A 27083-nucleotide genomic window follows, 5' to 3' on the forward strand; every position below is an offset into this window, starting at 1 on the left:
GTGTTTGGAGTAGATGGCTGCAGACAGATAATATAGAGAGTTCAAATGAAATAGTTGGCTTATATAGATATGTTACTATCATTCCTATTAACGTTGGAATAAAAATAAAATAATAAACTTAGTTTTTTAAAAACTGGCAGTGGTCGAGCCTGATCTTCCCTTTTTGGTATAGTAACTCAGTTTGAAGTTAGGCACTTTATTGATTCCCTCGACTGGCTGTGGATAATAACACACAGATTAAAAAACTTGGGGAATCTTCAACCTGAATTGAATAGATTTGAAGTTAAGTTGTATCTAAATCTGAAATATCTGAATTTGCAAGGAATAAGTTTAAATACAATTTATTTCGGAACGTACAAGGAGGACCTGCCTGCACTTAATAGGTTGAGAGTTAAGTCAAGTCAAGTCAAATAAATTTATTGTCATATAAAAACATTTACATTGAAATGAATTGAATGGTTTCGGCTAACAACAAATAAATATTACTTAAACTACATTATTTATAGAAATTCTTGATTTTCGTAAAAACTAAACCTACTCTGTTTCACACTGTCTCAGATGATTAATACAATTTTAAAGTATACTATGTATTGTTTGTCAGGGCCCGTATAGGAGGAGGTGAGGAGGCGGAGTTCATTTAAGGGAGGTGCTTATTCGAGGATACGTTTAATTTTTTAGTTGTAATAATAGGGTAACATTTATAATCAAATAGAATCCTCTAATAGATATGAAATTGGTAAAAAGAATAACAAATGCTTGGTAAATTGTAAATAACAGTCCGATGAATTCTATAGTATAATTGTGTTATAAATATAATACAATATTGTGTTTTTGTTGTGTGTATAAATGTGGATGGGCGGTTCTAAGTGATATTTTATTGGAGAGGTGTTGGCTGCTTATTCAAATAAATACCATCCTAATTGGTATAATTAAAACATTATTTAGTTAGTTAGAAACTAACTTCCGCGGCACAGTGAGCCGTTTCGTTTCGGCCTAAGAAAGAAGACGTTAAACGGCTTGTAATGGGGGAGGGCCGTACGCGTGAAAGAGGGGTGGGTTTGGGAGGGGGTGGGTTTGGGAGTGGGTGTCCCCCCCCCCATCGTGTCCCCCTCCCGAGCCTCAGAAAATTTTGAAAAAAATAGATGCTTACACACTGTTTAATAGGCTAGAGCAACTGTTTCCATTACATTTAATAACAATGTCACATAATGTAAATTTAAATAAATCCTTCCTAAATACTCTAATACGGATCTTTTTCGACGAACTAATAATAAACTTTGATCGAAAAACACTTCATTTGGTAATGCGGCACTCCGAAAATGCCTCGATAGTGCATGTGTTTAGTGTACGACTGTGCTTTGGTGGTCTGTTTAACCTCAGATATATACCCTATAGCCGGGTGAATAACTCAATGTAATTTAGTATACAATGATTGCCGTAATCGCCGTGTCTATAACACAAATCAATAAAATGCCAAATACGCCACACACGTTTTTTCGGCCGTGTACATAGAACAAGACATTTCATGTTTATGTCATGCCTATGAAATAATAATAAAAAAAGAACATCATGTTTCTCATATTTGTTATCGTTTATACTGCATACCATTATATAAAAAACCTTCATACCCGAGAAAAAAGTTCACGATATTACACTCTACTCTGTACAGGGGTGTAAATATACAGGTCCACGCTAACGCTTGCACACGGACCAGGGCGGAAAATGGTGTATATTTGGAGAGTGATGACGTCAGAATTCACACGAGGAGCGCGCTAAGACAACGTGATGCTGGTAGTGGGAGCATGCATGTGTTTTGAAAATAACTCAGTTGTGTGTATTTTCCAAAGATTTTAAATCGCGTTTTCTTTTTAAACTCTTGAATTCATAAATAGTAATTAAACTCTTACCTCTTTCACTATGTAGGCCTATTTACAGAACTATAGCTCTAGCCTAGTCTTCTTAATTAAAATAGTCAAGTGCGTCGAATCCGCGTCTAGCGACGGTCGCGGGTTTGGTGCATCTTTTTTTCCCTTTAGAATTAAAGTGGGTGGCTAGCCACCATATTCACCCCCTAGATCGAGATTTATGCGCGAAAAGAAACGTGACCATACCCTGTTTTATGGTTAGGGCCAACCGCTTCCTTTTTCCCAATCGAACCCCCACCCAAACCCCTTTAATCGACAGCGAACATATACGCGGTACACCAACCGTGAGAACCTAACTCGTACCTTTATCCCTGTATGAATGTACGTCGATGCGTAGTTGCAAATGAATTTCCGATTTTCGCCTGGAATCTGAAAAATACACATTTTGGTTTCATTTTGTTTAGCCCTTCTACTGTACCTTCACATGCGCGGTCCGAAAATAAAAAAAAAACTTAAATGGCTATCGCCATCAACGGCAAACTTAAAACCTGGAAATTGCAAGGTGATGACTCAACGTGAACCCGGAAATGACTTCTACCACGTACGATTGAAAATTTACCGATGAAATCAGAAATGTTGTTTTAAAACATTTTATAATATCTTCCTAAGATAGAAATATGCAACAATATCGTAATAGTGAGAACTAATGTTATCAAATCTACGTTTCGCAGTACATCTGAGATAGATGAGGTAGGTAACCTAGACGGACATTTGTCCCGAAGTTTTTCCATTACAGTAGTGGTCTGGTACCAAAAAGCAGATTGTTCTTCATTTTCTCTTACTTTCTTTGTGTTAATTTTGTTTTTCCTTTTTTTGTTATTAGATAATGAACGTTCAATTATTGACTGCCCCACAAATGTCACTTCAAATAATTACATCGGAGGAGTATCTGGACTAATAAATATCCAAACAGACCAAAAAAGTCCAAATGCAACAGTTACGTGGGATCCTCCTGTGACAAGTGGCAATGGAACAGTGACTGTGGTGTCATCACCATATGAGTCTGGTGACATGATTCCAATTGGAACTCACACAATCACCTTTACAGCAACTGATCTCTTTGGCAATAATGGAACATGTGACTTTGTTATCAAGGTAGAAGGTAAATTATTAAAAACCTATAAAAGTATTTATCGTAATATAGAACAAAAATAGTAATACAAGATAAACTAAACATCAATTATAAATGTGATTAAACCACGATAATACAGTTTTTTTTATAACCTAATAACAATGTTACTATGTAAAAATTAAATGGAAAAATAACATATAACATTAATCTACAGACAGAAAGTTGTAAAATTATGTCATTAAACGCTTCTGTTTTCCATACTTCAGGAAGTATTGGCCGGCCGGCAGTCTTGTTCGTTTTAAGGCCTTTAATTAAGAACTATTTTGAGTTCAGCTTCTGTGAAGTTTCCTAGTTTTATTTGGAGGTTTTCTTCTATTATCGTTTTTATTGGTTCGTCTGACACTGTAGGAGTTTTGCCAAGGAGATTAGAGAAATATGTCTTCTATTTATCAAGGCGTTCCTGTTGACTATCTGCTTTGAGTTTTGCTTTATTTGATTTCTTTCTTCCACTAATGTCGTTTATTATTTTCCAAACCAGGGAGGATTGTCTATTTGCATGGGCATTGTTTATATCGTCGATTCTATCTTGGACATATTTAGATTGTTCAGATTCGTAAGTGTCAACAAGGTCTTTTTGAGCATCAGCAAAAGACTTTTCGCTATCCCTCGTCGGGAAGGCGTTTTTTCTGATAGTGGCAGATAGTGTCTCGAGTATTTTGGTTGGATAGAGCTGACCAGTCGTAAGATAGTGATGTTGATTTTGTTGCTTTGTTAGCTAAGACTAAGGCGTATTTTTGTTGAAACAATCCTGTGATCTGAGCTCACTCCTTCAAACGTATTATATGCCTCACTATTGACGATGCTGTTAATCCATTTCTTATTTACAAGCATATAATCGAGTTGGGCTTTCATTCCGTGAGGGTATGTATGTGTCCACAGCTTTGATGGTTTCTTTTGGAAATTGGTGTTTAGACTGATGAGATCATTTTCATCGGCGAAGTCTTGTAGATATTGACCGTTTCGATTTGTTTCATAGTGGTAAGTAAACAGATGATTTTCTTTTCCAAGTTGTACATTCATAACACCTCCCATTACCAAAACATTATGTTTAGGGATATTTCGAACAAGTGAAGAGAGGGCTTTGTAAAAGTCCTCAACATCATCCTCAAGGCTAGTGTTGGTTGGACTGTAGCACGAAATAACGGTTGTTGCAGGATTTCCGTTAAAAGAAGCAATGATTATTCGAGGGAGGATCATTTCGATATTACTCAAAGATCTCTGGGCGTTGGGACTTAGAAGGATTCCAACACCACCGATGGAAGCAGTCATATTGTTCTTCCAAGCAGAAGCTGAGATAAATGTCCAGCCTTTGCCAACATCGTGGTTTTTAAGTGTCAAGTCATCGTGAAAGAAGCGGTGTTCCTGTATGCAGAAAATTTCGATGTGAAAAGAATTGCAGAGGCAACGAGTTCATGAAGTTGATTTATGGTGTTCAGAGTTCGAACGTTGAACTTTGAGAAGGTTGTCGTCCTCTTACATTTTATAAAGTGTTATTGTGACTTTGTAGTTGATTTTTCGAGCACTGAGTCAAAGTCGTACCATCAGTAGAACGCGCCCCCTGGTAACCCGCGCGACTGGGGATGCGGTATGTTGTGGGGTTTCGAGTACAAGTCATCATATTACTTTCGGTGGCTATGTACTACTAGGATACGCCAGGTCTCTAGCAGTGCAGTACTTCCTTTACAAAGTTGTTTTGCCTTTGCCGTTGTGCATGAAGCATCCGCCGCCAACGCAAAATGGAAACTTGGCCAGAATAACTATTTGTTGTTATCTGCCAAAAGAATCCAACCATCATCCTGCGGCCAATGACTTCACCTTAACCCTGACAGGGCAGCTGCCGGGTGCTACGCCTTGCTGAAGGGCAACCCGTGATTTTCTCCGGGACTGCTTATCTTATATTCGCAGCTAACCTCCATATCTGAAGTCCGTAATCCCCAATCGGCAACATGGGGACCCGGTGGATGGGAGTCTTTTCCGCACCACAAATAATAATATGTTAATATGTCTATTTTGTGCCTTATAGTATATCCATATAATACTGTATATATCTACAGTGTAGCATAGTTGAAATTACTGGACCCACCTTTTATTCAAATTGTTTAAAGAACAGTTTCGGAAGATAATTGTTTAGCAACAACACATTAAAATGTTTAAGGAATGATGATACATAGTATCTAGATGCGCGCTCTTTTAAATGTGATGAACTATGACGTAAAAGATGAAAATCCGACTTTTTTTTTATTAAACTGGCCATATGATGACGTCACAACATCCGATTGGTAAAATGTTTACATGAATTCTACAATTCAACAGCTTCCAGAAGACTATCACTTTTTATTCTGACAAGTTAAAACATGTTGAAATTTACTGTAAAGATGAAAATAAGTGATCCACGTTATTCAATGCTAGTATTTAAGCATATATCCACAAACTTTATTAAGATTAGGCCTATATGTTTAAGAATATTTGCTACATTTTGTATTCTCTCTTATAAGATTGATATGATTTATGCTACGGTAGACCTAAGGTAAAATAAGCTTTCGTCACTGACATGAACATCCTAAATTTAATTGTAGATGCAACAGCAGAATTACAATCAGAGACTACTAACTCAACGATGGAAAATGGTAAGTACAATCTTACAGCATTTGTATATTTCATAAATTAATCACATTAGTGTAATGATTTTCAATAGAGAGGTTTCGCAATCTTACGAATACGATAACGAAAACGGATACGTCACGCACACGTATTCGTTTTCGTAAGCCATAAAAAAATCTGTTTCGCATGGCAACGAAATATTGAGGCGCGTCCAAAATATGACTGCGGTAAATTTGAGCGAAGCGCAGGTACGTGTTGCTTGGTGCTTGGCTGCCTAGGCCTAGCGTAACATCAAAGCGAGTGAGGACTTTAAAAACTGTTATTTATCTAAATTGACCTGGCATTTTAGTAAATTACTTTAGTAAATTACTTTCAATAAATCTATAATTATATTATAATCATGAATCATTCCTAATTCAAATGCAAAATGTACAAAATAGATCAAAAACTATACTCGTTTTGTAGTTACGAATATGACTGGTGATATTCGTCAACACGAATACGCTTTACAAATATGAAATGGGGATCAGCTCAAAAGTTTCACAAATGTATGACGTATCCGTTTTCGTTATCGTATTCGTAAGGTTGCGAAACCTCCCTATTGTGTGTTAATAGGGAGGTTTTGCAACACTACGAATACGATAACGGAAACGGAAACGTCACGCACACGTATTCGTTTTCGTAGGCCAGTAAAAATCTGTTTCGCATGGCAACGAATATTGAGGGCGCCGTTCAAATATTATGACTGCGGTAAATTTGAACGAAGCGCATGTACATGTTTCTTGACTGCCTAGGCCTAGCGTAACATCAAAGCGTAGTAGTTACAAATATGACTACTGATATTCGTCAACACGAAAACGCTTTACGAATATGAAATGGGGATCAGCTCAAAAGTTTCACAAATATATGACGTATCCGTTTTTGTTATCGTATTCGTAAGCTTGCGAAACCTCCCTAATAACATTACCAAACGTATATATAAACTTTCTATACCATTAAGTAAACATTTTAGAAGTTAACAACCGATTTACCGAAATGTGTCTTTTATATATTGATACGTTTCTATTTGAAGGTAGCTGTGTAGGCAAATGTGGTAGGTGGGACAAAAACTGTTATTGTGATAACGCCTGTGAAGGACTTAACGACTGTTGTCCGGACTATTTATTGCTGTGTCAAAGTAAGTATTTACATTTATATATCCTTATATAATGTAATATGTAAATTCTTTTATTAAATTTCAAACCGCCTGGTCATATAGTGAAAATTAATTAATTATTCAATTTGAAACGATAAGAAAACTACAGTTTCTATATATAAATTTACGTAAGGGCAAAATTCGGTAAATCGCGCCTTACTTCTAGAATGTTTACTCGATGGTATATAAAGTTGGTTCGTACTTTCGGTACTGATTTTAAGCACCTGATGAAACCCTGTTTACTAATTGAATTAAGTTAGATAATTAGTTATTGACGATTAAAACGAATTTAGGTTCAACGATTTGCCCCAAATAGGGGTGTTTTCCGATCGTGGTATACACTGTCTAATGGATGTCCATCTTGAAAAATACCCGCCACATAAATGCGAGGAGGCTTCGCATTTTTCCTATTTTGGAATTTGTGTTTTGTATGTAACATTAGGGTTGAGGGATGGGAAAGTGGATAGGTGCAAAGAGGAACAAATTTTAAATATATTCTTTATCCACTCAGTAACGAAATATTTTTTTCATGTTTTATAGGCCTATAAATAATATACCTCTAAATACAGTAAAACATTTGCGATTTAATACTTTGTTAAAACTGTCACATCGATTGAAATATTAAAGTCACGATACACCACTACGACGTTTATATTTTTGGTAATTATGAATTAATACAAACGTTGAGAAGGAACTGTCAGTATAAAGTTTATTTGTATATAATAATGTGTTTATATATTTAACAGTAGAGCCTATCCACAATCTCATTAATAAGTTTATTTGTAAATATTTTTATATTACATCTAACAGTACGAACATTCACAGTAAGAAATGTTCGATTCAAATGAGGACCAAAAATAGTATTTACAGTATTGTTCAAGTTTATTCTCAAAGGGCCCATATATTTACCTACCGTATGTGTTAAACCAAGGGCTCATAAATTTACCTACTTGTGTTAAACCAAACTCTACCAGACTGAGAGATTGGGATGTTCCATTCATCGCAATCAATACATTTGTATAATCGTATATTAAATCTATCAAAATAGTATTTTTTAAAGAAAATCGGCCTGTCTTCAACATTATGATGCTGTACTCTAGCTGTTCAACCGGTTTTCAGCTATTAAAAACAATTATCGTAGGAGGAGATAGGAAAATGCGAAGCCTCCTCGCATTTTTGTGGCGGGTATTTTTCAAGATGGACATCCATTAGACAGTGTATACCACGATCGGAAAACACCCCTATTTGAGGCAAATCGTTGAACCTAAATTCGTGTTAATCGTCAATAACTAATTATCTAACTCAATTTAATTAGTAAACAGGGTTACATCAGGTGGTTAAAATTAGTACCAAAAGTACGAACCAACTTTATATACCATCGAGTAAACATTCTAGAAGTAACGCGCGATTTACCAAATTTTGCCCTTACGTAAATTTATATATAGATGTCCCTTGCTAAAAACTGGATATAATATGGACAACTCATTACTAATTAAATTATTATATGTTAGATTAAATAAATAATTATGAAATCAATTTACATTAAAATGTAATCGATTGTCTTATTAAATATAAGTAAATTGTTGAGACCTAAATAATTACTATTTTAATTTTCAAACATACCTTAATAATAATCGACTACGATAGGTGATAAGTCAACTTAAAGTCACATCCATGTTTTTTTAAATACTGAAACCTTTTGAAGTATAGTAGGTTGGTTTAATGCTATTCTTAATCTAATCATGAAGATTAGTAGTTGTTTTTTCCCGTAGATTATTTTGCTTACTACATTTGTTGTTTATCACCCTTTTTTACTTTAGATATTTCTTTGGGGACAGAAATAGTAACTAAATGGGTTACCATAACCGGTAAGTTTAATTGTCTTTAACGTCATATCAAAATGCTAGTATTTAAGCATATATCCACAAACTATTAAGATTAGGCCTATGTTTAAGAATATTGTTACATTTTGTATTCTCTCTTGTAAGATTGATATAATTTTTGCTACGGTAGACCTACAATAAAATAAGTTTTCGTCACTCACTTGATATCATAAATGTAATTGTAGATGCAACAGCGGACTTTCAAAGAGAGAGTAGTATGTCAACGATAGTAAATGGTAGGTACAATCATGTACCATGACATTTTAAACATTAAAAATGTATTATATTTAATAAAGTATCTATATATTCATTCTACTAAAGTGGTCGCTGAATGGCACGTGCTCAAATTTTGCACACTAATGTTTCTTAATGGGCCGCACATGATAGGCTATATCACTTTCCCAAAAATGTTAAGGACAAACACTAAAAAAGGCCAAAAAATAGCAGAGGCCATGTTTCGCGAGTTTTTACGTTACGTATCAACTGCGCAACTTTATCTGTTATGTACCGCAATGGCCGGATCTACAAATACCGTGCCTCCAAATTAAAACAGTGGTTAGTCTCGGCAGCCGCCGCCGGACAACCGTATCGACTCATCGCATCGTTAGAATTGCACGTAGCTCTCTATACAGTTCTAAATGTAAATAACAGAGACATACAATTATAGTGTTACTTATTAAAATAGTGAACATAAAATAAATATTTACAAATAGAAACGTAAAATCATTGTATAAGTCAAGGTATTAGTTTATGTCTAAAATAAGATTTACTTGATTCAACAGCTTGTTTTGAAAATATTTATTTAACCAAAAGCGAGGTTGTAAACCTAACATCTCCAAATTATCCTTTGAACCACGATGACAACCACAACTGTGAATGGATTGTGTATAGTCCGAAAAATACAGGAATTCTACTCACCTTTTATGACATAGACCTAGAGAGATGCTGTGACTTTTTGACGATCACTTATGTTGACGCCATCGATAACATGGAAGTGACGGAAATTTTCACTGGAAGAAGTATTAACACAACTATTCGAGCTAAAGAAAATGTGAAGATAAGATTTCAAACAGATTTTTCAATTGTGAATAGAGGGTTTGCTCTAGAACTTGAAGTCATTGAACTATTAGGTTAGTATTCTATACCTTTTTACACAGTGTAATAATTTAAAGTTATGGACAACTCATTACTAATTAAATTATTATATGTTAGATTAAATAAATATAAACAACTATGAAATCAACTTACATTAAGTTTAATCGATTGTCTTATTCAATATAAGTAAATTGTTGTTGTTTTGAAGTATAGTAGGTTGGTTTAATGCTATTCTTAATATAATCATGAAGATTAGTAGTTGTTTTTTCCCGTAGATTATCTTACTTACTACATTTGTTGTTTATCACCGTTTTTACTTTAGAAATTTCTTTGGGCACAGAAATAGTAACTGAATGGGTTACCATAACCGGTAAGATTAATTGTCTTTAACGTTATATAAAAATGCTAGTATTTAAGTCCACACACTTTATTAAGATTAGGCCTATGTTTAAGAATATTTGCTACATTTTGTATTCTCTCTTGTAAGATTGATATGGTTTATGCTACAGTAGACCTAAAGTAAAATAAGCTTTCATCACTGACTAAATTTATTTGTAGATGCAAAAGCAGGTTTACAATCAGAGACTACTAACTCAACGATGGTAAATGGTAAGTACAATCTTACAGCATTTGTATATTTCATAAATTAATCACATTAGTGTAATTGTTTTTATTGTGTGTTAAAATCATTATCAAACGTATACCATTAAGTAAACATTTTAGAAGTTAACAACCGATTTACCGAAATGTGTCCATTTTATATTGATACGTTTCTATTTGAAGGTAGTTGTTTAGGCAAATGTGGTAGGTGGGACAAAAACTGTTATTGCGATAACATCTGTGAAGAACTTACTGACTGTTGTCCGGACTATCTATTGCTGTGTCAAAGTAAGATTTAAATTGTTCAAACAATTTTCTAATTTTAAATTACTTGTAATTGCTCGGTACCGTACCGTTTATATCTAAACTATAGTTATTATTTATATATCGTTATATAATGTAATATATAAATTATTTTATTAAATTTTAAACCGTCCGGTGATATAGTGAATATTAATTAATTATTCAATTTGAAAAGATAAGAAAACTACAGTTTTAATATAATTATGTTAACGTCCCTTGCTAAAAACTAGATATAATATGGACAACTCATTACTAATTAAATTATTATATGTTAGATTAAATAAATTTAAACAAATATGAAATCAATTTACATTAAAATGTAATCGATTGTCTTATTAAATATAAGTAAATTGTTGAGACCTAGATAATTACTATTTTAATTTTCAAACATACCTTAATAATAATCGACTACGATAGGTGGTAAGTCAACTTAAAGTCACATCCATGTTTTTTTAAATACTGAAACCTTTTGAAGTATAGTAGGTTGGTTTAATGCTATTTCTTAATCTAATCATGAAGATTAGTAGTTGTTTTTTCCCGTAGATTATTTTTCTTACTACATTTGTTGTTTATCACCCTTTTGACTTTAGATATTTCTTTGGGGACAGAAATAGTAACTAAATGGGTTACCATAACCGGTAAGTTTAATTGTCTTTAACGTTATATAAAAATGCTAGTATTTAAGCATATATCCACAAACTATTAAGATTAGGCCTATGTTTAAGAATATTGTTACATTTTGTATTCTCTCTTGTAAGATTTATATAATTTTTGCTACGGTAGACCTACAATAAAATAAGTTTTCGTCACTCACTTGATATCATAAATGTATTTGTAGATGCAACAGCGGACTTTCAAAGAGAGAGTAGTATGTCAACGATAGTAAATGGTAGGTACAATCATGTACCATGACATTTTAAACATTAAAAATGTATTATATTTAATAAAGTATCTATATATTAATTCTACTAAAGTGGTCGCTGAATGGCACGTGCTCAAATTTTGCACACTAATGTTTCTTAATGGGCCGCACATGATAGGCTATATCACTTTCCTAAAAATGTTAAGGACAAACACTAAAAAAGGCCGAAAAATAACAGAGGCCATGTTTCGCGAGTTTTTACGTTACGTATCAACTGCGCAACCTTATCTGTTGTGTACCGCAATGGCCGGATCTACAGATACCGTGCCTCCAAATTAAAACAGTGTTTAGTCTCGGCAGCCGCCGCCGGACAACCGTATCGACTCATCGCATCGTTAGAATTGCACGTATCTCTCTATACAGTTCTAAATGTAAATAACAGAGACATACAATTATAGTGTTACTTATTAAAATCGTGAACATAAAATAAATATTTACAAATAGAAACGTAAAATCATTGTATAAGTCAAGGTATTAGTTTATGTCTAAAATAAGATTTACTTGATTCAACAGCTTGTTTTGAAAATATTTATTTAACCAAAAGCGAGGTTGTAAACATAACATCTCCAAATTATCCTTTGAACCACGATGACAACCACAACTGTGAATGGATTGTGTATAGTCCGAAAAATACAGGAATTCTACTCACCTTTTATGACATAGACCTAGAGAGATGCTGTGACTTTTTGACGATCACTTATGTTGACGCCATCGATAACATGGAAGTGACGGAAATTTTCACTGGAAGAAGTATTAACACAACTATTCGAGCTAAAGAAAATGTGAAGATAAGATTTCAAACAGATTTTTCAATTGTGAATAGAGGGTTTGCTCTAGAACTTGAAGTCATTGAACTATTAGGTTAGTATTCTATACCTTTTTACACAGTGTAATAATTTAAAGTTATGGACAACTCATTACTAATTAAATTATTATATGTTAGATTAAATAAATATAAACAACTATGAAATCAACTTACATTAAGTTTAATCGATTGTCTTATTCAATATAAGTAAATTGTTGAGGCCTAAATAATTACTATTTTAATTTTCAAACATACCTTAATAATAATCGACTACGATAGGTGGTAAGTCAACTTAAAGTCAAATCCATGTTTTTTTAATACTAAAACCTTTTGAAGTATAGTAGGTTGGTTTAATGCTATTCTTAATCTAATCATGAAGATTAGTAGTTGTTTTTTCCCGTAGGTTATTTTGATTACTACATTTGTTGTTTATCACCTTTTTTACTTTAGATATTTCTTTGGGCACAGAAATAGTAACTGAATGGGTTACCATAACCGGTAAGATTAATTGTCTTTAACGTTATATAAAAATGCTAGTATTTAATTTCACAAACTTTATTAAGATTAGGCCTATGTTTAAGAATATTTGCTACATTTTGTATTCTCTCTTGTAAGATTGATATGGTTTATGCTACAGTAGACCTAAAGTAAAATAAGCTTTCATCACTGACTAAATTTATTTGTAGATGCAAAAGCAGATTTACAATCAGAGACTACTAACTCAACGATGGTAAATGGTAAGTACAATCTTACAACATTTGTATATTTCATAAATTAATCACATTAGTGTAATTGTTTTTATTGTGTGTTAAAATCATTATCAAACGTATACCATTAAGTAAACATTTTAGAAGTTAACAACCGATTTACCGAAATGTGTCCATTTTATATTGATACGTTTCTATTTGAAGGTAGTTGTTTAGGCAAATGTGGTAGGTGGGACAAAAACTGTTATTGTGATAACATCTGTGAAGAACTTACTGACTGTTGTCCGGACTATCTATTGCTGTGTCAAAGTAAGATTTAAATTGTTCAAACAATTTTCTAATTTTAAATTACTTGTAATTGCCCGGTACCGTACCGTTTATATCTAAACTATAGTTATTATTTATATATCGTTATATAATGTAATATATAAATTATTTTATTAAATTTTAAACCGTCCGGTGATATAGTGAATATTAATTAATTATTCAATTTGAAACGATAAGAAAACTACAGTTTTAATATAATTATGTTAACGTCCCTTGCTAAAAACTGGATATAATAATAGACAACTCATTACTAATTAAATTATTATGTGTTAGATTAAATAAATATAAACAAATATGAAATCAATTTACATTAAGTTTAATCGATTGTCTATAAGTAAATTGTTTAAATAATTACTATTTTAATTTTCTAATGGAATTACAAACATACCATAATAATATATCGACTACGATAGGTGGTAAGTCAACTTAAAGTCAAATCCATGTTTTTTTAATATTGAAACCTTTTGAAGTATAGTAGGTTGGTTTAATGCTATTCTTAATCTAATCATGAAGATTAGTAGTTGTTTTTTCCCGTAGATTATTTTTCTTACTACATTTGTTGTTTATCACCTTTTTTACTTTAGATATTTCTTTGGGCACAGAAATAGTAACTGAATGGGTTACCATAACCGGTAAGTTTAATTGTCTTTAACGTCATTTCAAAATGCTAGTGTTTAAGCATATATCCACAAAATGTATTAAAATTAGGCCTATGTTTAAGAATTTTGTATTCTCTCTTGTAAGATTGATATAATTTTTGCTACGGTAGACCTAAAGTAAAATAACATCACTTACATGATATCATCAATTTAATTGTAGATGCAACAACGGACTTTCAAAAAGAGAGTAGTATCTCAACGATAGTAAATGGTAGGTACAATCATACAGCATGAAATTTTAAACATTTCTTTAAAAATGTATTTTATTTAATAAAGTATCTATATATTAATGTTATTGTTTTAGACCAAAATGAGGGAACAATCAAAGAGAGTATATAATTAAAAACCAGATACAATGGTACAATACAACTACAATCTAAATAAGTTAAAGTATAAAGTTAACTTATTGTGATTACATTACTAGAAATGCGACTGATTATTTTAGCAATATACTATAACAATTTAATCAGCTTCATTACACAACATAGAGATGCACCGAAAAGCTATAAAAAAACAGGTGTAACTAGCCTAATACTACTACTACCAATAATTAGCAATATCCACATAAGCTTACAGCTATATATTATTTTTAATTATTGCTTAATCAGTAACAAATCTTGTCTTATTACCTCACCAGATTGTGTTGAAAATATTTATCTAAACAGTAATGATGTTATCAACATAACTTCTTCAAATTATCCTGACAACTACGATAACAATGAAAACTGCGAATGGATCGTAGAAAGCCCTCAAAATACTGGAATTCTACTCACGTTTTATGATATAGAGCTAGAGAGCTGTTGTGACTTTTTGATTATAACCTATGTTGACGTCAATGGCGATACATTACTTATAGAGTGGAATAGTAACAACTCTCTTCTGGTTACAACACACTTGAATATAACTTTTCAAACTGACTTGTCAGTTGTTAACAGAGGGTTTGCTCTAGGACTGAAGATTATTAACATAGGTATGTTGACATTTTTTATTCAAGTATTTTATGCAATTTCTCAACTTAGACTTAACTGTTGATACTGAACAAATATTGATATGTTTATTTTTAAATATAAATTGAAAATGTAGAATATTCTTGCTTTACTCGAAAAACTGATATCCATACAAATTGATATTTTACTGATTATGTGTTTTGTATTAAGGGGGTTAAATTCTCATATATTATTAATGTTCAATTCCACTCATTATTTTCTCATACATGATTATGAACTGAGCTTTTAGGAGAGTTTCAAAACTGTCTTCAAAACATTTTATGTAATAAGAAAGATTTTCATTTCAATTTTTAACTTGTTTATATACTACTTTTGAAAGTGGATTAAATAATTTGTTTGAAGAGAAAACACGATGGATAACCCCACCGTAGATCTGACCAGCTTTATGTTGACTAAGATTGAAGAACGTGCTTGTATTGAGTGATCTTGCATTAAAATATTCTCTTTTAGACTATCAAATTATTAAACAAACCCCCTGCCTAGAAACATATTTACTTGAGCCATTAGACTTCGAAAGCGCAAGCATAAAATTTAAATTGCGACCTAATACGTTACCATTAAAGAGACGTACCTCAAGCTGGTCAGATAAAAGCAAAAATGACGGTCTATATACCCTATGTATCTCTAAATCCACCAAAGATCTTAGGAATTTCCTTTTTTCATGTCCTGCGCTCCAGAATATTAGACTGGAGTAATTGGCAATACTCGAGCAAAATCTATCGAATGCAATTGACGTTTGGAACCAATTTAATAATGGAACCAAATTAATAATGGAACAATAGACCAAAAATTCATGTATGTTTTTGGTTCACCTGTACTTGATCTTCCTATATTGAAGTTGCATTCGATAGATTTTGTAAAGGTTTCACCAAACGGGCATGGAAAAAGAGAAGGGAAATCAACAATGAAAATAATTAGTTATTTGCTTTTTAATTCCTGTATTACTTTTAATCTTGTACATAATTTATTTCAGGTTTCCTTGTACTGTAAATAGGCCTATTGTTATCATTTTTTAAAACTTTTATTTTACTTACTGTATTATGGACGCACTTTCATTCAAGAAGTGTGACACTGTTTCAAAACTATTACTTTTGTTAATGTTATTTTTTTTATAACATAATTTAGTTTAAGTTTCCTTGTACTGTAAATAGGCCTATTGTTAAATCATTTTTTCCCTCTAACTTTTATTTTACTTACTCTGGACGCACCTACATTCAAGAAGAGTGCCACTGTTTCAAAAGTGTAGCTTCCAAATAAATTATTATATGTTGGCATTTTTTTCCTACTAATTAGAAAAACAATTAATAAGGTTCGGTTTGCGATACATCATGTGTTTCCAAACGTTAGAGGTGTCGGGCAACACTAGCCCTTCATCAGTGCAAGTGAAGGAATTTGGATAACGTCATAGTATAAGAACTGGCTGGACAGGAATAAAAGAAATACAACAAAAGGAGACGGGGTGGAGTCTGAATAAGAGTAGAAAACAAAGAAGGTAGCTTGGTAGAGATATAAACAATTTTGGAATGAAACTAAAAAACAGTTTAATGGTGGTTAATATTGAAACTTACATTTTGGTAGTCAATGGAATAATTTGAACGATCTGGGAGTATGTTCCTAATGTTACGTCCAAAAGGTTTTGTGGTTTTAAGTTGTAATTCCGAGTGGTTTTCTTTGTCTTTGCGAGTTTTGTCGCTCCATTTGACATCGTGGTCTATTGCAATAACTCTGAAATTTGCAATCGAGTAAATAGCTGAATTAAAATGTTCGGCTACAGGTTGATCAAGCTTTAATGTTTTGATAGCTGATCTGTGTTGTGTCATTCCCCCCCATACGGAGAGTGTTTTTTGTTTCCCCGACGTACTGTTTGCCACATATATTACAGTATATGAGATAAATGACGTTTTTTGTTAGACAATTAATTGATTGTCTTTTCCGAAAAATGCGGCCAGTTTGGTTGCTCTGAAATTTTTCAGTAGAATCAACCAATGAACAAGTTTTGCAAGATTTTTCTGTCATGAGAGTTAATTTCACTCTTAAATAATATGGATCTGACTAATATATCACGAAGGGTGGTTCCGGAAAAACAGTCCTGAGACGTTCTGTGGACTGTAGAATGGGCATATGTTTCTCAATAATAGCCCGTAATGGAGGCAACCTAGGGTGATAGGTTGTGACCAATGGCACTCTGGTCGAATTTGGCTGACGTGGTTTATACCTCAGTGTTTGACATCGAGGAATATCTTTTGCTTTCTTTATAGCAGTTTTGATGTATTCCTTCTTGTAATTTCTATTTCGGAGATGTCCGGTTAGTTCTTCGGTACGATTCTGAAACTCTAAATCTGAAGAACAGATACGTCTGATACGTAATGCTTGACTGTACGGTATGTTTTTAGTACAGTGTCGGGGATGACAACGGCTAGGGAGCAGGTACATATTTTTATCCGTGGGTTTACGGAATAGGTCAGTTTTGAGTTACCATTTTCTATGGTCACTATAGTGTCCAAAAAATCAACGCTACTAGTGGATTTGGTAGCTGTAAATGTGATAGTTGGGTGCGCTGAATTAATATTGAGAAGAAAGATTCCAAATTATCTTCACCATGGGTCCAGGTCATGAAGATGTCGTCAATGTATCTAAACCAAACAAGTGGTTTATTAGGTTGGAGGGACAGAAAATTGGCCTCAAATTGTCCCATAAATAAATTTGCAAAAGATGGCGCCATTTTTGTGCCCATCGCTGTGCTATGAATTTGAAGGTAATGGTCATATATATATACTATATTATACAAATAATGTATATCTCACAGATCAAGAAGCTCCAGATATTATCAATTGTCCATGGGATTTGACAGTTAACACGTCTGTTGAGGCATTTGCAATCAATGTCACATGGGTTGAACCTACAGCTACTGATAACTCTGGAGAGACTCCTGTACCAGTAGCAGACTACACTTCTGGTGATAATATGTTTGGAATTGGGAACACAACAATCCAGTACAATGTCTCAGATTCAGCTGGTAACTTTAATGATAGCTGCACTTTTGTTATCCATGTTGAAGGTAAGGGTGTACCTTATATGACAACATTAGATTTTATTTATTTATTTTTCATTTATTCAGGTATAAACACATTTACATTCCAATATGCAGCAACAGCTAAATCGATTGGATTACAATAAAAAAAAAAAAAAAAAGCATAAAACAAGCAAATTATAAGATTCGTGCTAAGTACGGGATTGTTGATTTTCTATACCTGCATCAATCCAATTGTGCAAGTATTGTTCCTTAATCTGAAATTCCTATTAGACTTATATTGAGGTAACATATTATCCCAAAATTGTACAGACTTTAAAAGGCTCTCTCAAAACTTGTGAAGAAGATGTTGTTGTCATTGTTGTGACATTAGAATAATGAAATATTCATTCACAACCCATGAGTACATTAGTTTGTTTATATTTAGTCTTAACTAACTTTTTATTATCATCAATCAAAAATATCCTTAATAATTCGTTTCCACTAAATTTGTATTGCCTTAATATACAAATACTCATTTTAACCAGTTTTACATTTCAATAGTATTTCGTTCGATGTTAAAAATTTGTTCTCATTAACAATGCCATTAATACAAATAATGTCACTGGCAATCCAATGGTTGTAGAAAAGCGTTTTTTTAGTTTAACGAAGTGCTTTCCCAAAAGGTGCTCATTCATTATTATAAGTTTAAAGTTATTTTTAGAGAATATATAATCTATGTAAGCTTTTATCATATATTTTTTTTGTAAAACAGTGGAATATCATCGGAATAAACATAAATAATACTAGAACATTAAATATTAAGTAAAATATTAACATCACATATTTTTTTTAAATAATAATACATTGAAATGCTTCTCCATTGAGCACCATCATTGTTCCTAATTCTTTTTAACCAGCCATGTAGTGGATGGCTTGCCTTGTTACAATTTGAGCTACAGTAATGTGGTTAACTTAGTCAAATGCAATTTATTTTGGTAATAGATAAGATAAGTCCAACGATTGACTGCCCAGCAAATGTCACTTCTAACAATTACATCGGAGAAGGGTATGGACTAGTAAATGTCAGCACAGATATAGGAAGTCCAAATGCCACTGTTACCTGGGATCCTCCTGAGACAAGTGACAATACTGGTGGACTTGTGACTGTAATGTCCTCATCTTTTGAGTCTGGTGACATGATACCAATTGGTACTAACACAATCACATATATAGCAACTGATCCTTCTGGTAATAGTGACACCTGTGTCTTTGGCCTCAAGGTTGAAGGTAAATTATATATCTTTTAAATTTGAGCAATTAGAAATTCAGGACGAATTTTATTTCATTGTTATACTATTACATATCGTAAATGTAATTGTGAATTGTGAATAAATGTCTAACTGTTACCAATATCTACTTTTTTTTAAAACCAGGGTAGCCCAATCGGTCAAAACGACTCTTTTGCCTTTGGTTGTTATGTACAAACAAAGAGTACTAAACAGAAAGTGGTCTATATTTTTATTTACATTATGAAACTTACGTGTGCCGCTCTGTACAACATAAACATTCTTATTTATTTTGATGTTCAATATAATAAAAGATGACAAGATTATATATATTTTTTTGTAATATTTGTTACCTTGATTTTCAGTGTTGCTCTTTTTATATGGTGACATAATATACACCTATTTTTGTATCTGTTAAATTAATTGTTTCTCTGCAAAATTGTTTATTTATATGGAATATATAATATTACTATAAATGAATTTCAGCATTAATTGTACTAAATACGTCAGTACTACACTAAGTTTTTTTTTTTACATATAATAATATTTTTTCATGTATTCAACTAGTGCTGGAGAGTTTGTTCAATCCCAACATGATAAATATGTTCAATAAGATTTTCAATATTTATTAATTCTTGTATTTCATTTCCATTTTATTACTAAATAGACAATGAGGATCCTGTCTTGGTTTGTGCACCTAATATTACAACTACTACAGCAGATGATTCAAATCAAGCACTCAATGTCAGCTGGACTGATCCAATAGTAATTGACAATTCTGGTGAAGATATAAAACCAACGTCCAAGTACTATCCTGGAAATAATGAATTCGATATTGGTAGAACTGATGTTATATATGATTCAGTTGATAGTTCACGCAATTCAGCAACTTGTACCTTTACTGTAACTGTTATTGGTAAGTTTGACATGTATACTCCTAATGTAACTCGATTATCTGAATATGATTGTATATTATTACTAATAAATAAAATAAATTTATTGTCATATAAAAACATTTACATTGAAATGAATTGAATGGTTTCGGCTAACAACAAATAAATAGGACTTAAACTACATTATTTATTGAAATTCTTGATTTTAGTAAAAACTAAACCTACTCTGTTTCACACTGTCTCAGATGATTAACAACATTATAAAGTATACTATTTATTGTTTGTCAGGGCCCGCCCGTATAGGAGGAGGTGAGGAGGCGGAGTTCCTTTAAGGGAGGTGCTTATTCGAGGATACTTTAATTTTTTAGTTGTAATAATAGGGTAACATTTATAATCAAATAGAATCCTCTAATAGATATGAAATTGGTAAAAAGAATAACAAATGCTTGGTAAATTGTAAATAACAGTCCGATGAATTCTATAGTATAATTGTGTTATAAATATAATACAATATTGTGTTTTTGTTGTGTGTATAAATGTGGATGGGCGGTTCTAAGTGATATTTTATTGGAGAGGTATTGGCTGTTTATTCAAATAAATACCATCCTAATTGGTATAGTTAAAACATTATTTAGTTAGTTAGAAACTAACTTCCGTGGCACAGTGAGCCGTTTCGTTTCGGCCTAAGAAAGAAGACGTTAAAAGGCTTGTAATGCGGGGAGGGGCGTACGCACGAAAGAGGGGTGGGTTTGGGAGGGGACTGGATTTGGGAGTGGGTGTCCCCCCCCCCCATCGTGTCCCCCTCCCGAGCCTCAGTTTCCATTACATGTAATAACAATGTCACATAATGTAAATTTAAATAAATCCTTCCTAAATACTCTAATACGGATCTTTTTCGACGAACTAATAATAAACTTTGATCGAAAAACACTTCATTTGGTATTGCGGCACTCCGAAAATGCCTCGATAGTGCATGTGTTTAGTGTACGACTGTGCTTTGGTGGTCTGTTTAACCTCAGATATATACCCTATAGCCGGGTGAATAACTCAATGTAATTTAGTATACAATGATTGCCGTAATCGCCGTGTCTATAACACAAATCAATAAAATGCCAAATACGCCACACGCGTTTTTTCGGCCGTGTACATAGAACAAGACATTTCATGTTTATGTTATGCCTATGAAATAATAATAAAAAAAGAACATCATGTTTCTCGTATTTTTTATCGTTTATACGGCAAACCATTATATAAAAAACCTTCATACGCAAGAAAAAAGTTCACGATATTACACTCTACTCCGTACAGGGGTGTAAATATACAGGTCCGCGCTAACGCTTGCACACGGACCAGGGCGGAAAATGGTGTATATTTGGAGAGTGATGACGTCAGCATTCACACGAGGAGCGAGCTAAGACAACGTGATGCTGGTAGTGGGACTCGAGCATGCATGTGTTTTGAAAATAACTCAGTTGTGGGTATTTTCCGAAGATTTTAAATCGCGTTTTTTTTTTAACTCTTGAATTCATAAATAGTAATTAAACTCTTACCTCTTTCACTATATAAGTTTTCATTTATTATTATTATTACTATGTAGGCCTATTTACAGAACTATAGCTCTAGCCTATTCTTCTTAATTAAAATAGTCAAGTGCGTCGAATCCGCGTCTAGTGACGGTCGCGGGTTTGGTGCATCTTTTTTTCCCTTTAGAATTAAAGGGGGTGGCTAGCCACCATATTCACCCCCTAGATCCAGTTTTATGCGCGAAAAGAAACGTGACCAGACCCTGTTTTATGGTTAGGGCCAACCGCTTCCTTTTTCCCAATCGAACCCCCACCCAAACCAATTTAATCGACAACATGAACCCGGAAATGACTTCTACCACGTACGATTGAAAATTTACCGATGAAATCAGAAATGTTGTTTTAAAACATTTTATAATATCTTCATAAGATAGAAATATGCAACAATATCATAATATTGAGAACTAATGTTATCAAATCATTTAAACTTTCAATTGAGAGTAGATAATTATATTTGATATACTAGGCCAATGTATTAAATACAATTGTGTATTATGATTACAACTACAGAAAATTCATTTTCCTGTGTAAGAGCCATGTTTTTTTTTATTGAAACGTGTGCACTTGAATTCTTGTATATACTGTAATTCTGATTCATAATTTGTCTTTTATATTCATTTCTTTTATTCGCAGCATAATATAACAAATGGTAACAGAATAACAAATTGTATTGTGTTTTTTGTACATAATGCAAACTAAAAAAAGTTAAAGTCACTCAAGCCATTCTTTAAAAGTCATTCCGTTTAACAATTTGTTGACATGTGTTCACAAATCTCCTTATATCAAGATCAATTCAATTGAAATACGAATAATCAGTACTTAAGCATAGTTACATGTACTTTTCATAGATATTGAGGCTCCATTTTTTTATGGTAACTCTACCGTTGGTTGATTTCGACATATTATTCTTAGCCATATCTATACGCTTCAAATCAGTGCAGACAAGTAACACTCATGGGGTGATCCAACTTTCTTCAGATATTTTTACTACAGATAATGTATCAGATACTTAAAACCCGTTGTTCGCTTAAATGTAGAAATACACTAATCTAAGAAGTAATATAAAGTAGTAGTTTCTGAATCAGGATCGAGGGTTGCATCGTATTGGAGGCACAGACAATTGCACGAGGATAATAATCTAACTTATCAGCCTGCACATTCTAGACGTTACAAAATGTAACTGATATAAAATAGGTGTTACTATAGTTTAATAATATATTCATAGAATAGAATAATTTATACTCATATTCCATAATAACTGAGACAAGAATGAACATTGTTGTCTCAGTTAATAATGAGGGAGGGTTTGAATTGGAATAATCCAATATATCGAAAGACTATCCATATATTATTATCAACATTGTTTAGATCAAGAAGCTCCAGATATTTTCAATTGCCCAATGGATTTGATTGTTGACACAGCAACTGGTGAGGCATTTGCCATCAATGTCACATGGGTTGAACCGACAGCTACTGACAACTCTGATGAGACTCCTATACCAGTATCAGACTACACTTCTGGTGATATGTTTGCACTTGGTAACACAACAGTCCAGTACAATGTCTCAGATTCAGCTGGTAACTTTAATGATAGCTGTAGTTTTTTCGTCACTGTTAAAGGTAAGAAAAGAAGAAATTAAACTTTAGCTTAAGTAATGTGAATATGTCAAATGTGATCTAGTTTTAGGAGAAGGAGGATATACAATAATTTAAATTCAGTAAATTAGCATAAAATGTTGAAAAGGTAATACAGTAGATCTTCTATTAATGGGACACCCTCGAGACCCCACACATTTTCCTCTCAAAATGCATATTCGTACCCATTCTATCTTGTCTGCATTGTTATTATAGATTTGGAGACACCATCTTTTAATGGTACATGCCCATCCAGTCCTTTGGAGGTACCAACTGATCCTCCAACCGGCAACAGACTCATTGGGGAAATGTTTGCAACTGTGATCTGGACAATTCCATCAGCAACTGATAATGTAGGTGTTGTCATGGTTACAAACAACAGCTACCCTGGATCTCCAGTATATTTCAATATATCTTCTGATTATGACATGAATGTGGCATATGCTGCACAAGATGCAGCAGGCAATGTGGCGATATGTTCATTTTTAGTAAAAGTTGTGGGTAAGAATTAATTAAAAATAATATATAATCATTACGAAACAAGCCTGTAGAGACCAAACTGTAGTTTTTACTTATTTTCCAGACTTAACGTATATTTTAGCTCTACTTTACCGTATTGAGCACTTTCTAGACGGTTACATTGAACCGAACATTTATATAATCATTATATATATTACAATAACTTATATCGTTCGAACAAATATTACCATACCATAAAAACATTAATTTTCTTCGGTGAATGTTAGTATATTTATATATAAAGTAAATGATGGATGAAACTAAGCCAGGACTGTTTAATGCCTAATGTGACCACCATCTCCATATACACCACTATATTCCCTTCCACGCTCTAACCAGGCCCTACATTGCTTAACTTCAGTGATCTGACGAGAACCGGTGTTTCAACGTGGTAAAGCCGTATAATTCTCACATTGATCAATAGTAATAATCTAGTCTGTAGATTAACATGGCCATAACTGTTTGCAACTCATATCTGTTTATTTCATTATTAATATTATTATATATTATTATATATTATTAATATTTTATTTCAGACGAAGAACCTCCTGTCTTCTATGTTTGTGACAACTCAACTGTTTATATCAACAACACTGCTGGTGAAAACTTTGCACCATACACATGGATGGAGCCAGCTAATGCTGACAACATTTTAGTAGATTCAGAGAGATCAACACCTAATTTTGCTCCAGGTCAAGACTTTACCATCGGAGAAAATTATATTATTTATATAAACTATGATACATCAGGAAACCAAAACAGTTGTAACTTTACACTTGTGGTTGTAGGTATGTTTCTGTTTCCGTTATTCCTTTACTTTTAATTAATTAATATTTTAAAGATATATAATTTTTTAAATACCTTGAATTAAATAGAGTTTAGTGGGATACGATAAAACAACATACTTGACGCAATTCATAGCGAAAGTACCCCTCTTGATTAATTATAATACAAGCCGAACTAATCCCTATTGCTTGTAATTAGGACGTCATCCGTTGACACACTAACGCGTTTTACAATAACCAACCATTTTAATTTCTCAAATTATACTAAGATTCTTGGTGAATAATTTTACATTTGCCAGGTTAAAAAACATATTGGCACAGTTAAGTAAAGCTCAGTCACGATGTCCAGTTTTCCAAAAATTATAATTTTCAAAGAATCTTTGAAATATTACAAAAGAAATTAAACTAATTTATTCTTGCTTGTATGTTTATTATATTTCAATAAAGTATTTTTTTTTTTTGTATTTCTGTTTAAAAAATTTTAAAATTAAGTTTTTAGATTATACTCATCAAACACAGTCCTGTTATAATTAAGGGACGGGATATATTTACTCTTTTCTACTCATTTTGTGTGTAGATATTGAAGATCCAGCTATTGCCAATTGTCCAAACAATACTGCAAGCATAACAGATAATGGCAAAAATTACAGTAATATTACCTGGACTCCGGAGCCTACAGCTACAGATAATGATGGTGTTGTAAGTTTTGAAAAGACACATAATTCAGGAGATTTATTCTATCTTGGTGTTACAACTGTTAACTATACTGCTGTTGACCCTTCCGGAAATGTAGCCATATGTTTATTCAATATTACCCTTACAGGTAAGATTTTTTCCTGCTATTAAATAGTCATGTCTTGCTCAAGCATACTGTATTGCACTGTATTGCACTGTAAGTGTTATGCTTACTGGAAGTAAAGCTTTGTGCTACAGAAAGTAATTCTCTGATATCTGTAACTAAGTAGTTCTATACTGCATAACTTAATATTAAAGACTACTACTATTATTATTATTATCATTTTTAGATCTAGAATCACCTGAGATAATTGATTGTCCAATGGATTCGATTGTGAACACAACTGGTGAGGCATCTGTCTTCAATGTCACATGGATTGTACCGACAGCTACTGATAACTCTGGAGAGACTCCTGTACCAGTAGCAGACTACACGTCTGGTGATAATATGTTTGGAATTGGGACCACAACAGTCCAGTACAATGTCTCAGATTCAGCTGGTAACTTTAATGATAGCTGCACTTTTGTTATCCATGTTGAAGGTAAGAGTGTACCTTATATGACAAAATTAGATGTTATTTATTTATTTTTCATTTATTCAGGTATAAACACATTTACATTCCAATATGCAGCAACAGCTAAATCGGTTGGATTACAATAAAAAAAAAACAAGGCATAAAACAAAGCAAATTATAAGATTCGTGCTAAGTACGGGATTGTTGATTTTCTATACCTCTCAATACGGCATCAAATTGGTGGTTCAAAATGAATCCTACATTATTCAAAGGTGTTTTGAAAGGCTACGATTCAAAATAAATACGTCACAATGTATTGCAAACTATAATGCATTATTCTTTGTACATACAACTGTCTACGTTCGTCTACAAAACACCAATATAAAACCATTTGAGCATATTAATCCTTTGAACCTCCTGGTACCTATTTAAACATTTCAGATCAAGATAAACGTATATAAAGCACTATTTCTACATTTTATTTATTAGTTCCTCGTACATACAACTTTGTATACATTCAACATACACACACACACACATCAAAACGATGTTGAAGATATTGCTTTGAATAAAACAATTTTAGTTTTTATTGTATCAGACGATTAGTTTACCTACATCTACATTTACAGGAAAATGTTACTAATATTTCTGATTTTGATACTTGGAATTTCTAATCTTTTTAATTCACAAAGTGAGTTTTTTCTTCCTAGTTAGACTTTAATCAATATCTTGATCTGGTCCTGAGCATTTTAATGTTTGTAGTCATGTTCCAGAACACTTTATAATGTTTTGTAAACAAACATTTCTAATGCAAGCCAATGAACAAAAGTAGTTAGTTTTCATGGCGGTCACCTATGTTAAGTCAAACAAACCTTTATTTTTAGTGAGTCAAAATGTCAAAATGTAATAACATGTAACCGTTCTACACGTAACACGAAAGAAATACAGCATCGACTTA

General features: G+C 32.7%; 2 protein-coding genes and 1 long non-coding RNA gene across 3 annotated transcripts; 2 read left to right on the forward strand and 1 right to left on the reverse strand.

Annotated features, from left to right (window-relative positions):
- Nucleotides 1–3768: 3768 nt before the first annotated feature.
- LOC140040605 (craniofacial development protein 2-like) lies at nt 3769–4326 on the reverse strand. The gene has a single exon (XM_072086662.1). It carries the CDS (start codon nt 4324–4326, stop codon nt 3769–3771), a length of 558 nt encoding a protein of 185 aa, XP_071942763.1.
- A 1282-nt stretch (nt 4327–5608) lies between these two features.
- LOC140040612 (hyalin-like) lies at nt 5609–26271 on the forward strand. The gene is made up of 17 exons (XM_072086676.1): nt 5609–5684; nt 6731–6835; nt 12912–12959; nt 13148–13198; nt 13373–13477; nt 14080–14127; nt 14315–14365; nt 14792–15124; nt 17968–18219; nt 19177–19461; nt 20128–20376; nt 23305–23556; nt 23788–24072; nt 24627–24878; nt 25453–25698; nt 25901–26152; nt 26213–26271. The coding sequence occupies exons 1-17, from the start codon at nt 5609–5611 to the stop codon at nt 26269–26271; spliced, it is 2949 nt and encodes a 982-aa protein (XP_071942777.1).
- Nucleotides 10156–10700, forward strand: LOC140055006 (uncharacterized). The gene is made up of 3 exons (XR_011846601.1): nt 10156–10201; nt 10390–10440; nt 10615–10700. It is a non-coding gene; the product is annotated as an uncharacterized lncRNA (long non-coding RNA).
- Nucleotides 26272–27083: the final 812 nt, after the last annotated feature.

This window comes from Antedon mediterranea, chromosome 1 (genome assembly GCF_964355755.1).
Source record: "Antedon mediterranea chromosome 1, ecAntMedi1.1, whole genome shotgun sequence".
Classification (NCBI taxonomy): Eukaryota; Metazoa; Echinodermata; class Crinoidea; order Comatulida; family Antedonidae; genus Antedon; species Antedon mediterranea.

Coding starts and splice junctions, on each gene's coding strand:
- LOC140040612 (XM_072086676.1), top strand. CDS start 5,609: ATGAACATCCTAAATTTAATTGTAGATGCAACAGCAGAATTACAATCA. Junction 13,199..13,372: donor TAACTCAACGATGGTAAATG/GTAAGTACAATC, acceptor TTCTATTTGAAG/GTAGTTGTTTAGGCAAATGT. Junction 14,128..14,314: donor TGAATGGGTTACCATAACCG/GTAAGTTTAATT, acceptor ATTTAATTGTAG/ATGCAACAACGGACTTTCAA.
- LOC140040605 (XM_072086662.1), bottom strand. CDS start 4,326: ATGACTGCTTCCATCGGTGGTGTTGGAATCCTTCTAAGTCCCAACGCC.